This window comes from Oxyura jamaicensis, chromosome 1 (genome assembly GCF_011077185.1).
Source record: "Oxyura jamaicensis isolate SHBP4307 breed ruddy duck chromosome 1, BPBGC_Ojam_1.0, whole genome shotgun sequence".
NCBI classification, from domain to species: Eukaryota; Metazoa; Chordata; class Aves; order Anseriformes; family Anatidae; genus Oxyura; species Oxyura jamaicensis.
The window spans coordinates 7,081,063-7,097,739 of NC_048893.1; the positions used below are offsets into that span (position 1 = coordinate 7,081,063).

A 16,677-nucleotide genomic window follows, 5' to 3' on the forward strand; every position below is an offset into this window, starting at 1 on the left:
TAATTGCATCTGAATCCCCTCTGCAGCCTGCTTTTTAAGTTGTGGATACCATCAACTTAACTATTATCAAGGTTGATCAAGCAGAATTCAGCAGAGGTCACATAGGAAGAGCTGGGTCTGTTTGGCTAGTATCTTCTGGCTCGTGTATAACATGTCAAACATTAAATACATGGCCCTACTCATACCAATAAAACCATGCAGCATTAGAGATTTTCATACTTTCCAACATGGTTTCTGTCATCATACATGCGAAGAACTCTTCTATAAACAGCAAAGAGAGGCCGATTCAGACCCCAAGCTATTGTCCTGTAGAAATCTTTTCTTTCATCTTTTGACATTTCAAATATAATTTCAGTGGCATCTTTTATTCCACGGGCCTAGAGGAAAGTATTTAAAAAAAACCTTAGATAAAGGCTCCTAGAGATCAAGAAGCAGAACATTTATGAACTGAAGCTTAGCATGCTATTATGAAACTTTCTATGTATTCCAAATAAGACAGTCCAAAATTGAAAGTATTTATGAAATAGCTACTTTAAAAACAAATCTTTGAACATTAGGTGCTTGGTTTTTTTAAACACTGAAGTTCAAGTAGACATGGAAGATCTTTCATCCACATAAAATCTGTCCAGCGTTATTTTATTATCAAAAGTTGAAGTGTCATTTAGAACATTACAGAAAAGACAATTTGATGGCATTAGCCTGGGGTCATACAAGTGGAAGTTGTTGAACGGTTTTGTATCCATTTATTACCTAATTTTTAATATTCTTCATCTGAAAGCATTTTTTCCAATTAAACTACTCTTCTTGTTCCGATGGAAACTTAAAGCAGATTTTTATACAAAAACACCGGAGTTAAGTATAAAGGCAAAGCTTTAGTTTGATTTCAGCTTAAACTAATACTCCAAAAGACAAGAAACAAGATAAATGGCCAAGTATGAATCAAATGATTTAGCAGGAACTCAAGGAAGTCATCTAGATAGCTTAACAACGCTCACCTAGATTTAGAAAATACTATTATCTTTGAATGATTTTATGGTAGAAAAATACAAGTGTGGGCAGACACATATTTTTGCAACTAATACTGAGGGATTTGTATACCAACAAAGACTGAATTCAGGGCTTTTTTTGATCCACAAATGAAGGATGGTGAACCTGTAATATCCAGGCTATATATTCTCAGCTGCAAGCACTCAGCTCAAATATTCTCAGCTGTAAGCCACCACAAATATGACTTATGGGCAATTATCACTGTCAGCATTTTAACTGCATGCCTACTTCTACACTGAACTCTGACACCGATATATTAATGGCAAGAAAGCAGATACATGCATCCCATTAGCATAGTAAAAGCAAATACAGATATGGCATTGAAGGAATCGGGAAGTTGTATTCAACACTTTGTAAAGAAAATTAGATTTACAATGTCACATTTGGTAGTCTTAAATCCTGTGTACTATTATCTTATGTATTTCAAACAGGTAATGACCATTTTACTATGTACTGATCAGAATTGCGTGTAACACATTCTGGGAAGTGCTGAAGAAAGTTGATTTCTAGCAGGAACAGCATTACTACACCAACTGGCAGGTAGCATACTCTAACACATACCTTTAAATAACGTTCAATGTTACTCATCAAAATGTCAATTTCTTCTTTTGACCACATTCCCTGCTTCCATTTATGGCCTTAAAACAGAAATGAAACTAAAGTGAAAGTCAGCAAAACAATGTATCAGAAATAACATGCTTCATTATTGCAATTAAAGAAGAAAATGGAGTAGTAAGTTTAGCTACTTAACATCTGTTTAATTTTAGTTAGTTTATTTCAGAACTGCTAAAGGATCCTCAGTAATTGTCAACTGCCAAAAAATGTTTAAATAAAGCACGTCACACCCCTCTTTTAAACTATCAATTTTTAAAACACAGAACACAGACTTCTATATGTGCTGTCAAGTCATGTTTTCAGGATCTCTCTGATCAACCACAACTAGAAAATTTCTCTTTAAACTGACAGCTGAAATTTCCATGCACTCAAATGATTCCAGAAGCTGGGACTTAATATGTGATTCACAATACTACTCAAGAAATTAAAAGCATTGTGGGGTTCTCTTATATGCTGTATTGCTTCCCAAGATGTGCGCAGTGCTGCCCACTGGAGTGCTGTCCGTAGAGGTTAAGTGTCTTTTCACAAACTGCATCCTCTTTTTTGCACTGGGAATAGTATCCAGTGGTCACAGACAGAAGAAAGACTCAAGGTGTTTTATTTCCCAAAATAGAAGTGGCAAAGGAATAGAAATAAACCTTTTTTTTTCCTCTATCTATGCCCTTAGTACCTTCAATGCCAGCTAAGCTTTAAAAGTAGAAAATAATTGACATTATACAGAGAAAAATAAATCAAATCTTGGGTTTCTCAATAAAACATTAAAACACTCCTCCCTTGAATTTATGTATAGATTCTAATTTTTTCCCCTCAAGCTTTTAACATACTTAATAGCAACGATCACTTTTAATTAAGATTAGGCTGGTGACCCAGTTTACGTACTGGTGAGTGCTGGCTACTTGCCCATCTCAGCTCAGAAAAATCAGGGTACTTCCTTCTCAGCCTGCTAATTACCAGAGCTGAGAGACAGATCGCACCAGAGAGACTGTTCACTTAAATCCAATTATAATGAAAAGTACAGACGTTATTACTAATTATGTTCTAACTGATCAGAGAAAACTCTTCCCATGTACCTGATGGTTTCAATATCTTCTTCCACAGCTACAGAGGCAGAACAATAGCCTACAGCTACAGCTGAGATTCACACCTCTATCAAAGCACCTGAATTGACCTCTAAAGGGGCACTGCTACTCTTCACATGGAATTCCAGCTATTTTAGGAAAGGAAGTGTATTTTTCACTTCACGTTATTGCATATTCAGAGCCAGGATTATTATGCTCACAGGTCTTGGAGAAAAACGTATTCTTATTAGGTGGAAATTGCTACAAAATGAGAAGCTCAGGCAACACCTGGCAGACTCCTAGGTACTGTAAAAGGGGATGCACAGTGGGATTCCTTCACAGCTTATTTCTGTGACAGAGCATGGAGACCACTCTAAAGGCTCAGCTAGTACAGTTTTGCAAATGTTTTTCTAAGCATATTTTATTGGAAATGTCTTCCCAAAATTACTTCTCTTAATTGCAATCGCTAGATTTAGTGCCCTCATTCACCATTCACAACTGTAAATGGCACTTGATATGCCTATGAAACAGCTACAGAAGGAACAAATGCAGTAACTTTCTAACTGTATAACAGGACACTCATCACACATAAGGTCACACCAAGTCCCATGCAGTCACTTCTCTGCCAAATCGCTAGTACTTGCTCCTTTAGTCACAGGTGAGAATGTGCTGCTCTCAAAGTCCTTCACCACTCGCTACTGAAAAGATGTCAATCTCTGCACTTCCTCTCACCCTCTCTACACAAAAAAAATGTAACACGTTTTCTACCTGGCTGCCTCAGTACTGTGATCTAAAGGGGTATCTTTGCTATCCGACCTCTCCCACAATCCCTGCACAAAACACTGAAAAATTAGAGAAGCTCTACACATCTAATAAATACCAAGGATGGTGAAAACTGTTACAAGCAACTGCACACTTGAGACCAGTTAACGTAATGGACACAGACAGCACTGCTCATCTCCCTTCCTCTGAATTTTCCATATACAACACCCAGATTCTACATGTCTTGCCCAGATTTTTTTTCACTGGCTCAGCAGCCCTCTGGAGTAGAAATCACGGGGTAAGAGATCATTTGATTCAGTAACAGAAAACATTTTTTCCCCTCAAGTTTTCTAATAAAAAAAAAGATCTTGCTTTGGACTGTCCAAAAGAGTTTTTTTTCCTGTGAAGAATTAAGGTCAGGACAATAAAAATAGCAGAGAGACTGAGTAAACTGGAGAGACATGTCTTCATCTGAATATAAAAGTTGTTTCCCGGCCTTTAGAAAGGCATGTCCTCCTGGGGGGAAGAGGCAGAACCCAGAAAAAAAAATCTCTGAAGTTCAGCAACTGCTAAACTACACGATCATTTTGAAAGGGAAGCATGCCAGTGGGGTGGCAGTCTCAGAAGTAGGAAGGGTTGCTTCAGTAGGTCTTGGTCTGCATAATTCCCACTCCATTCCAGAAGTTGTTTAATAACTGAGCAGTCAGACCAATAACCCTTACACAGATGAAGATGTGTTGATCTGAGCACAAACTCATTTTTTCACATTGTACCTCTCCTGTGACTGGAGCTTCCTAACTTCCAAACAGGCCAAAGTACAAATGGAGCAAACATACAACTGTCTGCCCTACCTGTGCTGTGACACTTTACCTACAGCAGTTCTCTATCATGCCCACTACTCAAGCGTGGCCCTTCTTCCTCACGAAGAGTATTTGGGTTGCAGCTTTCTTCTTGCATACAAAGTGCAAGAGGGATGGTGAAGACTTAATGCATTAGATCTCTCTGCAGTTTTAGAATCAGTCTTCTCAAATATCTTCACTAAAAAAGCCAGAGATTACTTCATGCAAACGTTCCTAAGAGGCATTTGGAACAGCTTACCTTCCTACAATGTGGGAGAATTTTATTTTAAATATCCTACCTTTATTTGTTAGGGAATCCTTATCCTCTTTGGTTGTGAACCAGGCTTGACTAACAGCTGACACTTCTTCATTGCCCATTGGGGAGATTTCATCCAGCTGTTCATTCTGAAGAATCTTGAAAAGACAAGTATGGAATCACCCAGTCATATCTTCGGTTCTTTCTATCACCTTACATCTAACATGGAAGCATAACTTAAAGGAAACCATCACACCTAGTTTATCTTGCTGACTGCTCAAGAAGTGCCACTTTTAGATCTACAATTAAAAGTACATTAATCTGTCTTGAAACTCATGAGAAAGATATAGCATCTTAACACACAGATGCTGTGGGAATTAATTAAGTAATAGTCTTCATCCTGTTTAAATTCTACTGAATAGGAGGAATCTCACTGGCTTTGATGGAAAGAGGACTGTGTCCAGTATCTCCAATACAGAACTTTTAAACGTGGTACACCCACAATGAGAACAGAATGCAACTATGAGGACTGTGTGACAAGATTTAGGCCTGTTTTAAAGATTAATTTATAATAGAATAGCAGCAGAAATAATAGATAAACCTGTCCTACTTCTATGCTGACTCCCACAGAGCAAATAATTAGCGTTGGAGGGTTACACCTATCACTGTTTACTGTATCGCTCCTTGGGCAGGAAAGTTAGATTCAAATAATCACTTTTATAAATAAAATGATTAAACTGCATTTTTATGGAACACTTATAAACGAGATCTGTGCTCAAATACACCATTTTCATACTAAAAATAACCTTATTCATTTAATAAGCCTTTTCTGCTCTGTTTCTCTTTTCAATTTACATAACAATGTACATAAAAATTAGGTCAATTGTGAAGTTTTACTGTACCTGAATCTGAGTAACAGTTCCTTCGTTAATCTCATCTTCAGCTACCTCAGTGGTAGCAGTCATGGTCACCTCAAAGCTCTGATCATTTTCTGAAACTTCAGAAGGGACAAGTTAGTTGTATACCTTATTCTTGTAACATTTTTTTTTATGAATGCTGTAGATGTTTTTACAAATTTCTACCTTTGCTCTGAAAATTTTAAAGGGGCCTTATTTAGTATTTTTTGTTGGCATAGTAAAAGCATCAAGATGATTAAAACTGTTCCTCTTCATAAAATTTAAATATGATTTTGAAACCTTCAGTTTTACTTGTGACTATAGCCAAGAGCTAATATGAAACATGTAAATAAAAGATGTCTGATTTGGTGCAAACATCTGGTACTGTATCAGTGCTTTCTTTCCAGTGCTATCTTCAGGATTTTCCATTTACTAAAGGACTTTCAAATCTTTTGGCTGCATTCTTTTCCCCTAGTTTTCCTTCAACTTCAACTTCACAATGCCTTTACATTTAATGAGTTTTTATAAGGATCCACCAAATAAACAGACACTTGAGGTATAAATTGGTATTTTAGCTTGCTACATCTGTTTTTGCTTCCATTTGGAAGATTGTAGTGAACTACATAATATTCAGTAAACCTCTTAGGACTCAAATTCAGCATGCAGCCTACCCTTTGTACATCTACATTCAGGTTACCATATGTTTTGCAACAGGCATGACTTTTCTCAATATTACAAAGCACAGAAATGCTAACTATACTGTCTGACAACTAATAATCTTGCAAACTCTTTGACGGAAAATAGCATTTACTTTGTTGTTCATTCATTTATCCTTGCACTTAATCCAATACACCTGTACCTGCAGTCCTCTATCTATAAGACAGTTTTATTTTGCCAGTACTGTGTAGATACAAGTTGCTGCAAAAACATCCTAGACTCTAAGAGGAAAAGATGGTATGTAAGTGTATTAATAACATTTGTAAATAAAACACACAAAACATTCTGGTATAATCCAAATAATTTTAATTCTTACTAATAGAAACACTTGCTTCAAGAGCACACAAACTTAGAACGACTTACTTGGAACTGCAACAACAGAAATGCACGGAGTGGAGTCATCAAGGCTTTGATCATCCTCTGATAAGCAAAGCCGCTTGTGGGGAGGCTCAGTGCTGTCTTCAGAGTCTACTTCATCAGTTTCTAACAACAAAACAAAGCAGGTCACTTTCTGTTTACAAAGTGGAGCTCCTGAGAAAAACCTGGCAGACAAAGACCAAAACAGAAGTAGAAGCAAATGGGATAGATCGGTTCAGAGCTTTAGTGCTGCCTAGGACCTGAGCATAAATTATAGGCAGTAACAGGTCATATACATTTTCTGTGAGGTTTTCTTTGTGAATTCCATCTACAGCCCATTATCCTTCCTAAATTATCTCTCTGCTGCATAAAGAAAACCTTAAGTCTACAGAAATTTGGGTATGTGCTCGGTTCTAAGATCGCATCTGCACTGAAATAAAGCAGACCAGCTATAAACTTGTCATGCACACATACATACTTTTGGGATTTACAACTCCTGTGACACTTTATCCTGACTTAAACTGAAACAGAAAGCATCTTCAGCAGGGTAAACAGATTGGAAATAGCTTGTATAATTTGGAGGTGGGTAAGTAAGAGTCAGATCAATGAAAAATAAGAAAAATTACGTAATACAATTCCATACCATTTTGAGGGCAATGAAGTATAAGGTTTCCTTCAGTGTCCTGAGTCAGAGTCACGGAGTTCACGGTTTCTACTGTCACTGTGTCAGACTCTTCTTCAACTGTGCTCATACTCAAACCTGAAAGAGCAATACATAGATTACCTTTCTTCAGACTGCCACGTAGTCCATAATGCTGCCTTATTTTCCTCAAATAACCCTTTTATACTCAACAGACAACGACAAATCTCAATCTGTTCTTTCACATGAACAACTCCAGAGTTAGAGATTTACCTGCCCCTGCTTTTTCTGCATACTTATACATCACACAGAGTAACACTGGATAGTTTCAAAGCTACTTGTCTAGTTAAAAATATGTAATACCTAACTTTGCTATTCAGAAACATTTAAAATCTTTTTTTTTTATAATAAATATTTACAAATGAAACAAATACAAAGCTACGACATTACTTTTTCAGCATTTCTAAATTCTCCACAACTTACATTATTTGTCTCTCTCTTACTTGTTCCATTTCTCATTGAATAATTTTACTATTATGTAACCTTGTACAGCCAGTCAGGAGCGAGAAATATTTCTGGAGTCATACTATTCATAGCTGAGCTATTTATAGATTGCTAAGCTGCAAAGTTTTCTTCTCCTTCCACTCATATAAATAACTTGTGAATACTGGTGGTTTTGCTTTACCAGTGAAACAACATAAGCAACAGAAAAGTTGTGTGTATCACCATTATAAAAAAAAATTACTCAGCTAATAAGTTGCCTAGTAATACAGACTGAAGCAAGCAAACCAGGGCAATACTAAATGCTTCTGATAATCTCACTTCCACCATAAAAATACCATGCAGCAACCCAAAGCCTGTAAGAATTTCAATGTGAATTAGTACTGCTACTGATTCTGAAAAAATAAATAACAGTTCTAATCTCTCAAATAGAAAGAAATGTATTTTTTTCTTCCCCCTCCAGAAGCTAAATGAAGTAACTTCTAAAATATCCGTGAGTTTTGCAATGATTTCATCAGTTTGGAGCACCTTGGGATTGGTGAGTGCCTTTGGCAGAGCTTTACAGAAATTAACTATCACCTATTTCTCCTTGAAATCCTTTCAATCCTTTTCACAGGTTTTCTCATATGTTACCAACAAAAATAATTACATTTAATTTTCATGTCAAAGATAAATGTTATCAAGAATTTTAACTTACGTTGCTAGCAATCACCGACTACAGCTTCTACCAATCATAATTACATTACAGAGGTTCCACGTTATCAGCATATCCATACGCATCTGGAATTTACAACGTGGATTTTATGTCACTCATGTAGTTAACGATACTGCTTCAGCAGGAAAGCTTGATGAAAATTTGGCGTATCTTTAAGCTTGTGCAGTGACTGGTGCTAGAATGAAGCGCTATTACCCTTCTGAGCAGGTGAAAAATTTCAGATATTGTTGATGCCTGAAGTCAGAAGGTTCTCAGATTTACTTTCGTGTACCATCAGCAACAGCTCCTTGCCACACGCAGGAGTAGGAAGCAATAACCTCGCTGGGATTCATCTGCTTCTAAGTTTTAAAGCTTTTGCCCTACCCTTACTAGAAGTGATGCTTGCTGCACAGCCAGGGTACTGATTTATAAGAACCAAACGAGGTATCCTTCACTCTAAAAGGTGAAGAAAGAAATCCTAAGTTGTATAGCTTGTTAAGTGGACCGTAACTTTTCAACCCATCTCTGAGTTGTTCATTGATCCGTTCAGTAGGAAAAAATTGGACAGTTTTGGAGGGTAAAAAGAAATCGATTCTCTTTTTCGTGTTCATATGTATTTTCTGGATAACTTTTACTGGGGAGATTGCTGTAGTAAAAATTCCCAGCAAAGTTACTTCAAATGCTACAGAGTACTCTTTAATTATGTATGTGAACAGATAACACTAACAGGCTTTTTTTTTCCTATAATAAGTTGAAGGAATTTATTTTTCTTCTCACCACTATGAAGACTTTGATTTTTTTAAAAAACACAGTCTCCTATCTTTATGTCAATCATGTACTTCAGCTAAAGTTATTTTCACACATCTAGAAGCAGAAGGAACTATGGCACCATGCACAGCAAAAGATTCAGAAGAGCATTCCTTCCTTTTAATTAACAAACACTGCAAGTTGAATACCTAGGCACCAAAGTTGGTGCTATCAACTTTGTGTATATCAAAGTATTCTTTCTTCAGTTATTGAGGACTTGCTGAGAATCAGAATATGCTTAAGGATTAGGTTTCCAAGTCAAAACCACAGAGAAATTAGGGTTGTCCACTTTGCATCCTCTCCCTAACTGGATTGCCACGTAAGAGACACAGCACAGAAGGTGCTGAAATCTCCAAACCTGAGATCTCCATTCAAGTTGGGGAGGCAGATAGACCACAATCAGTAGCTGCTACACTGCCACTTCTGTTCAAACGGAACTTATCGGGGCTCTAGATGGGCAGCGGCTGAGGCACCACATCTAACAGCAGCACCAACTCTTCTGATCTTCATGTTAAGCATCTACACTTGGCTGCCTGAGATCCCAGGTAATCCTCAAAAAGCACCCAAAGCTGTGCACAGCACATTGTCCAAGAAATAGCGGTTTTCTAAGAAAGAAGCACTCCTCAGGGTAACTCCTGGCCTGAGGATGGTTTTTATAACCTTCTGCCAACCTCCCAAGAATAGTTTATCCCAACAGTAGGTGCAAGCTCTCCAAAAACGACTCGTGTTGTGTCAGAAAGTTGAGATTTAGCACATCTCAAGTTATCTGGCTAAAGGTAATAACCATAACCAAGCTGTGATGAAACAGGAGAGCCAAATCCTTCATTGGAGTTGAAGAATTCCCATCAACTTCACTGGAACAAGTGGAATCACAACTGAAAACTGACTTCAAGGAACGTGAAGAGTAAAGTCAAAGCCAAATGGGTATTTTGGACGTTATTTTTTATTAAACTGCACAAATAAAAAAACTCATTCTTTCAAGTTACATTTCCGCCAGGACACAATCGCTACCCTATGAAGACATGAATTGGTAACTGAAAGGTGAGGACAAAAACATCATGGGTCACTGCGGTGGTTCCTCCTGTGTGAATATAAAGTAGTCTGCAAATCTCCAGACCTTACAAAAATCACTACTTTACAGCCAATTAACAACAGAACGAGCATGTATGCTGGAGATCCATCACATGCAACGTACGATGGGACCACTCAAAGCTTATAGGGAGTGCAGTGGAGAAAGTACGCTGCTGCTGCAGGTGCCAACGCCCTCTGATGCAGGCTTCTTTGATGCTGGCTGCAGGGACACTGTACTCGCCCCACGTCCTGATTTATCTCGGGATGACAGCTGAAGCCATTCTATACAATACCCTAACACCGCACAGATCTTTTAGGATGTGCCATACGAATCCCATTTAACAGAATTTGAAACTTTTAATAACTTCACTAGGTGAACACTTTCTTTTGAAAATGCAGCGCTATTTCAAACAAAAAAGCTTGCTCGCATTTTAAATGCACGACCCAAGATATTTTTTAATGCCACATTCCAACACGCTCCTTACAGATAAAAATCTGCCACTTATTTCATGTTCTGAAGGAGGGTGTTAGTCTGTAGGGAAGGGAACAGTCTTGGATGCACACACACACACTGTGTGGATGCATATTATGAAATACAGCAAGACAGAATAATCTCCAATTTCTAAGCTAACAGCAAAAAAAGGAATGTTTTAATACAAAACTCCTGTAATTCTTAATCATCTTCATCAGCCAGATGGGCTGAATTGTTCCGTGGGCTGTAAAAATTAAGCACTTCTAAGAAATAATATTTTCCCCTTACAGACACAATTCTGTCATTGTGCCTAGTTATCAGCTCAATCTTATGCCTAGCCTTCTGTGGACTGTTGTAAATCTTTTAAAATTTCTCAATGTAACTGTAGTAAAGGTTGTGTTCTCTACACTGGGCAAAAGGCATATTTCACTAAACTTGTGAAGCAAAAAAACTAAGTCTGCTAAGGGACTAACAGAGGTTTTAACAGGCACGCTCGCACTGGATGCACTGGGATTTCAATGCATTCATTCGCGAGTAAGGCAACTGAAAAAGTCATTCCAGGTTTAACAAAACCTGACTGTTTAGCGTATTCCATACGATGGCTTTTCTGATGTCAACACTGCTATATACAATGAGGAGTTTTTGCTATTCGACTAATGCCAATTCCCTGATTTGACAAAAAAAAAAATCCCTTTTTTTTCCCCATGCCCAACAGGTTGCACTCGAATCTGCAAACACATCACAGAGGAATTGACTTCAACAGCTGCAGCAGCTCAGGTAAGGAGACCAAACTGGGAAGGTATCAAACAGAAGCTGAAGACCTGAGTTCAACATACACAGATTTATTAAACTGTATCAGCATGAGATTGCAGTCCCATAAAAACAATCACATTCAACTCATCTGTGGTATTTAGAGAAGCTGACCATCACGAGAAGAAATATATGGTAGACAGTGGGACAAACTGTTCTCATTTACATTGATGCACAGTTGGCAGAACTCCAGGAGTCCCAGCCTATCCATTGATATTTACATAAAAAGCACTGAGTACTCTCTAAATGTCACATACGTACACACAGCAAAGTTACGGCTGTTTCAAAAAAAACAAACAACTTTTTTTTTTTCTCTTCTCAGCAATAGAAAATGGCTCAGGCACAAGTACATTAACATGGATAAGAATCTTTATAAGACTGATATGAACTCAAATACATTTTTTCTTTCATGTTAATCCAGTTTCATACGTAGCATTAAGCAGTAACATCTTCACCTTTGTAAGCAGGCAGAAAATTAGCATCCAAAATATGATCGTTATCCTAATTGTAGAAAGCATAGGACTGATAAACAAAACCACAACTCTGTTGCTTTCTGATGGACAGATGAGCACAGAATTAACTCTCATAAATAATGGACTATAAGAAACTGTAAGGTACAGCACAGAAACATGGCAAGTGTTTGGGAGGTGTCTGTCTCTTCTACATTCACCTTTTACAATTTTGAAAGGTGAAGACAAAAATCAGTATTTTTAGAGATGTTATATTTAAGAAGTTCTAATTAATGTTCAGTCTTTTGGGTAAGTCATCCAATGTCATGTAGAAAAAAACATCAAGTGCTCAGAAAGCAAGTATTAAGTTGTTGCCCCTTCTGGACTGATGGAAACCTCCCTGTAAAGACTGTATCTTCTGCTTTTGCAAAGGGATTTTAACCATGCTGTCAAGAAACCAACTTCAACCTACTGCCAGAGCAGTGCTGGCAAACGGAAAGGATTTTCTAGATTACTTCAACACATTTTACAATGGCCAGGTGGGTCTGAACAATGCTAATTCTTCGTGAATGGGGGCGTACAAACACAATCTGTGAGCCAAGGAGTAGAAATACGATACGCTTCACCATGCCCAAGTGCACAACCAAGAATAAAGAAACCTCAAAAAGGGGGGAAAAAAGAAGAAAAAGCACAAGCTTCTCCCAAGCCTTCACTGTGGTAAAAACGGAGTGTTAACTATAATGTCGTGAAGCCTGGTACTGCTCTTAGATGAAACCCCTTGTCTTGCAGTTACACACGGCAGAACCCAGTGAAAAATAAAGCCCCAAGGAAGCTCAAATCACAACCCGGCCTCAATAAATAATAATGAAAAAAAAAAAAAAAAAAAAAAAAAAAACAGATGGAAGCTGCAACTTTTGGACACCACAGCCCCGGAGAGGGGAAATCAGGGGATGTAAACGCATTCACGCAGGTGACCTTTTATTACAGATCTCAAAGTAAGGGAGGAAAGGAGTTTAAAATTAAAGTAATAAGAACAAAAAAGTCAACACCACACAAAAACACGGGTCGCCCTCGCCAAGCGAGTCGCCTTTGGGTAGTTTTTCCATCTTTTCCCCAATTTCGTCCCTCCCCACTCCCTAAATTCCTTTCAGAGAAGGGAAGAAAGGAGAAAACTAGGAGAACAAGGGATCCAGGAACTAGAAAAAGGGAGAAAAATCGTCAGGGAAGCAGCTGATCCGACTCCGCGCCTCAGCTCCCCGCTGCCCCCCGGCCGCCAGCGCCGCCATTTGGTCGCGGGGCGCCGCCGCCATTTTGCCGCCCTCACAGCGAGCGGCGGCAGCGCCGGCCGAGCCCGCCGCCAGCCCGGCCCGGCCCTAACCCAGCCCAGCTCGGTTACTGCTGAGAAGGGGAGCGGCCATGACCGCCTCCCCCCTCCCGGTCCCCTCAGCTCGGCTCGGTTCGGCTCGGCTCAGGCCGGCCCGGCCCCGCCCGGCCGCTGCCGGCCCTGTCAGCCCGCAGGCCCCCGCGCACTTACTTCCTGTTTTGGGTCCGGGCACTTGAGAAACCAGGATGGAGGCTCCGAAGTACCAGGATGGAGGCGCCGAGCGGCGGCGAGGGAGGAGGAGGAGGAGGCGGAGGAGGAGGAGGCAGCGGTGGGGCGAGGCGCAGCCAGCCCGCCGGAAGGGCCCGCCGCCCGACCTGCCGCCGCTTCCGTCAGAGCGAGGCGCGACAAAGCGCACCGTGTGGGGCTAGCGGAGGTGGCAGCGCCAAAAAGCGCACGGAGCCGTTCCTAGCCCCAGGCCAGGCTCCTGTCACAGAATCACAGAATCATTAATGTTGGAAAAGCCCTCCGAGATCATCTGGTCCGACCAATGTCACCCACTAAACCACGTCCCTAAGCACCACGTCCAACCTTTCCTTGACCACCCCCAAGGACGGTGACTCCACCACCTCCCTGGGCATCCCATCCCAACGCCTGACTGCTCTTTTTGAGAGGAAATGTCTCCTCATTTCCAACCTGAACCTCCAGTCCTCTAGTTCCCTTTAGTCCTATCATTAGTTACTGTGAGAAGAGGCCGACCCCCAGCTCCCCACACCTTCCTTTCAGGCAGTTGCAGAGAGCAATAAGGTGTCCTCTGAGCCTCCTCTTCTCCAGACCCGCAGTTCCCTCAGCTGCTCCTCACAGGACTTGTGCTCCAGGCCCTTCACCAGCTTCGTAGCCCTGCTCTGGACACACTCCAGGGCCTCGATGTCCTTCTGGTAGTGAGGGGCCCAAAAGAAATTCATGGGGTGGTGCAGGAGAGGCTGCCCAGGTTGGCCCCGAGTGCTGACAGGAGGAAGCCTTCTGTCCTCCCTCCCTGTTAGAAGCCCCTCTTTCCATTCATGTTGCATTTGTGGCTTTATCTTTCATTTCCCTCCTGCCTAATTATCTGAAAAATTGCATATTATAAAAACAAACAAACACAACAACAACAAACACTAGAAAACTACACACAACCCCCATGCAACCCTAAAACTGGAAATAAACAGGCATCTGGCAGTGTGTGGCTTGTGCTTGCCACCTCATGGGTCAGGTGCATGCAGGTGGCCTGGCCCTGGGTGAAAAGGCACCTTCTGGCTCTCCTCAGAGACCAGGCTGGTAAAGCAAGGTGCAATGGATGTATCCCAGCATTAAAGGGGTGAAAGGTGTCCCCCAGCTTCATTATTCCATGAAATCAGCTCATTGCATTTGTACCACAAAATGTTTTTTTTAGTTGCATTGTCTTATATAGAAGACCTTCAATGGTGTCCTCCCCCAAACCTTCTCAGAAGCTTTAAAAAGTGCCCATGTCATTGACAAACATATACACCTATGCACACCAATGGGCTGCAGAGATCCCAAGGTGGTTTGTCTTTTTTTTTTTTATTTTATTTTTATTTTTTAATCATAACATCCATTTTAATTTGCTAATAATACTTTTACAGGAGTTTGAGCAATAGTTTTCAATGCCAGATTGAATATTGTAGAAATGTTTTGGTGCATATGGTTGACTGATTTTGGTTGCTCAAGAAGAGGCATGGTTTCAGCTGTGGTGAGAAAACGTGTCAGTGCAATGCTGTGGGGACCAAAATGATGAGGAGGCATCACTGGGAAATCCCGCCCAGATTTAGCCAAGGTGGGAGCCTTTGAAAATCACAGCTTACATGCTGTCAGGAGAGTTGTAGGTAGGATTCAGTTTCCATAAATATCTGACACCATTTAATACCTCAAAATCCCAAAACCATGAAGATGCCCTCAGGGAACGAGTGAACATGACCCAGGGACCTGTGTGCTTCTGAACCAGCAACAGGAGGGAAGCCAGGCAGGAGAGAGACTCCATCTAGTCTAGGATGTCTCAAAAGGGACTAGATGTCCATGGTTCAGCAACTGCATCTTTTCCATAAAGTTACAGGTCAGTGTTTGCACTGAATATGCATTGCTCTTCTGTAGAAGGGAACACAACAAAGCTTGGGTCCCCCGTCTCTTATTCTACATTAAAACATAGCCATGGAGAAAAGCTGGGAATTTGTGTCTGTAAAACATAGTTTTGTACTTCGTACATGAAAACAGAGGGGTGAAAACTCAATTCTAATAGGAACTTGAGACTGGGTAGGGAAGAGAGGAGACATTGCACATAATTTTAGGGACATGGTTTAGTGGGTGACAGTGGTAGGGGAATGGTTGGACCAGATGATCTTGGAGGTCTTTTCCAACCTTAATAATTCTGTGACATTATGGTGGTGAAAGACGAAGAAGAAATGCATGGCTGGGACAAGGAGAAGGTAGGTGGAATAAGGAGCTGAAAACAGGAGCTTTTTAGCATCTGTTTTGCTCAAAGCACACTTAACCTGGGGATCTAAAATTCCACACACAGGTGTTGACTTCCAGGTAAAAAATATTTTAAATGCCCAGTGTCGCTAGGTACTCCTCAGCAAAAGCAAATGTAGAATATGTTTTTCTAGGGTTGCATATAGCTGTTTGATTCACCAGCCTGTGATTTCCTGCAGATCCATGAATTTTTCTTATTTCACACCTTCTGATTTCTGCAGGAAATGAAGCAGGGACACTACACTTGCCTACTTGCCTTTTTTTTTCCTTTCTTTTCTTTTTTTTTTTTTTTTTTTCCTTTCTTGCTTTAAAAAATAGCAACATATCAGCAAATTGACCTGTACCAAGATGGATAATCATTTTAATAATCAAGAGGCTGAGTTCAGATTATACAGAAAGCAGTGATGCTGACATCTCTTATATCTCAGTCTCCATCACATGAAAAGTTCTAGAAAGACCTCGTGGTATGCAGCAAACACAGAGGACTTTTTCCATGTTGGGCTTATTTTTCTCATATGTTATCTCCTATATAAAATATAAAGTCTTTATCCTTATTCTCTTTTTTATCTTATTTATCTGGACATATCTTGTAGAAGACAGTATTACAAATGCAAAATCTATACCTGCTTTTATGCAGTGCTGTTTTGGGATGCATCGTAGTGAGATATGATGATGATGAACCTACGCTGTAGGGTCACAGAGCAGCACTTTGTAGACTGGGAACAATACAGCCACACTCAGAAACATTTACTTTATATCGAGTTCAATCCAGACATATGTGGAAAAAGCAATGACTGCAGTTCTCTGGCATTTCATGAACAGGATAAAGTCTCTAACAG

The 16,677-nt window shown here is 40.0% G+C and overlaps 1 protein-coding gene across 6 annotated transcripts in view; it reads right to left on the minus strand.

Annotated features, from left to right (window-relative positions):
* Positions 1–13,699, minus strand: part of DMTF1 (cyclin D binding myb like transcription factor 1) — a 28,723-nt gene extending 15,024 nt beyond the window's left edge. For 2 of the 6 annotated variants that reach the window (XR_004753807.1, XM_035336712.1), the window contains exons 1-7: positions 13,526–13,699; positions 7,191–7,307; positions 6,554–6,673; positions 5,480–5,574; positions 4,621–4,735; positions 1,609–1,685; positions 220–377 (exon numbers count right to left, since the gene is read on the minus strand). Coding sequence is in view for 5 of the 6 variants with exons in the window: in XM_035336712.1 (XP_035192603.1) it covers positions 220–377; positions 1,609–1,685; positions 4,621–4,735; positions 5,480–5,574; positions 6,554–6,673; positions 7,191–7,299 (674 nt within the window). In the remaining variant the exon portion in view is untranslated. Of the gene's footprint in view, positions 1–219; positions 378–1,608; positions 1,704–4,620; positions 4,736–5,479; positions 5,575–6,553; positions 6,733–7,190; positions 7,308–8,766; positions 8,839–13,525 lie in introns of those variants that run through there. The other 4 variants (XM_035336718.1, XM_035336730.1, XM_035336738.1 and 1 more) reach the window with 4 other exon arrangements.
* Between the last annotated feature and the right edge of the window lie 2,978 nt (positions 13,700–16,677).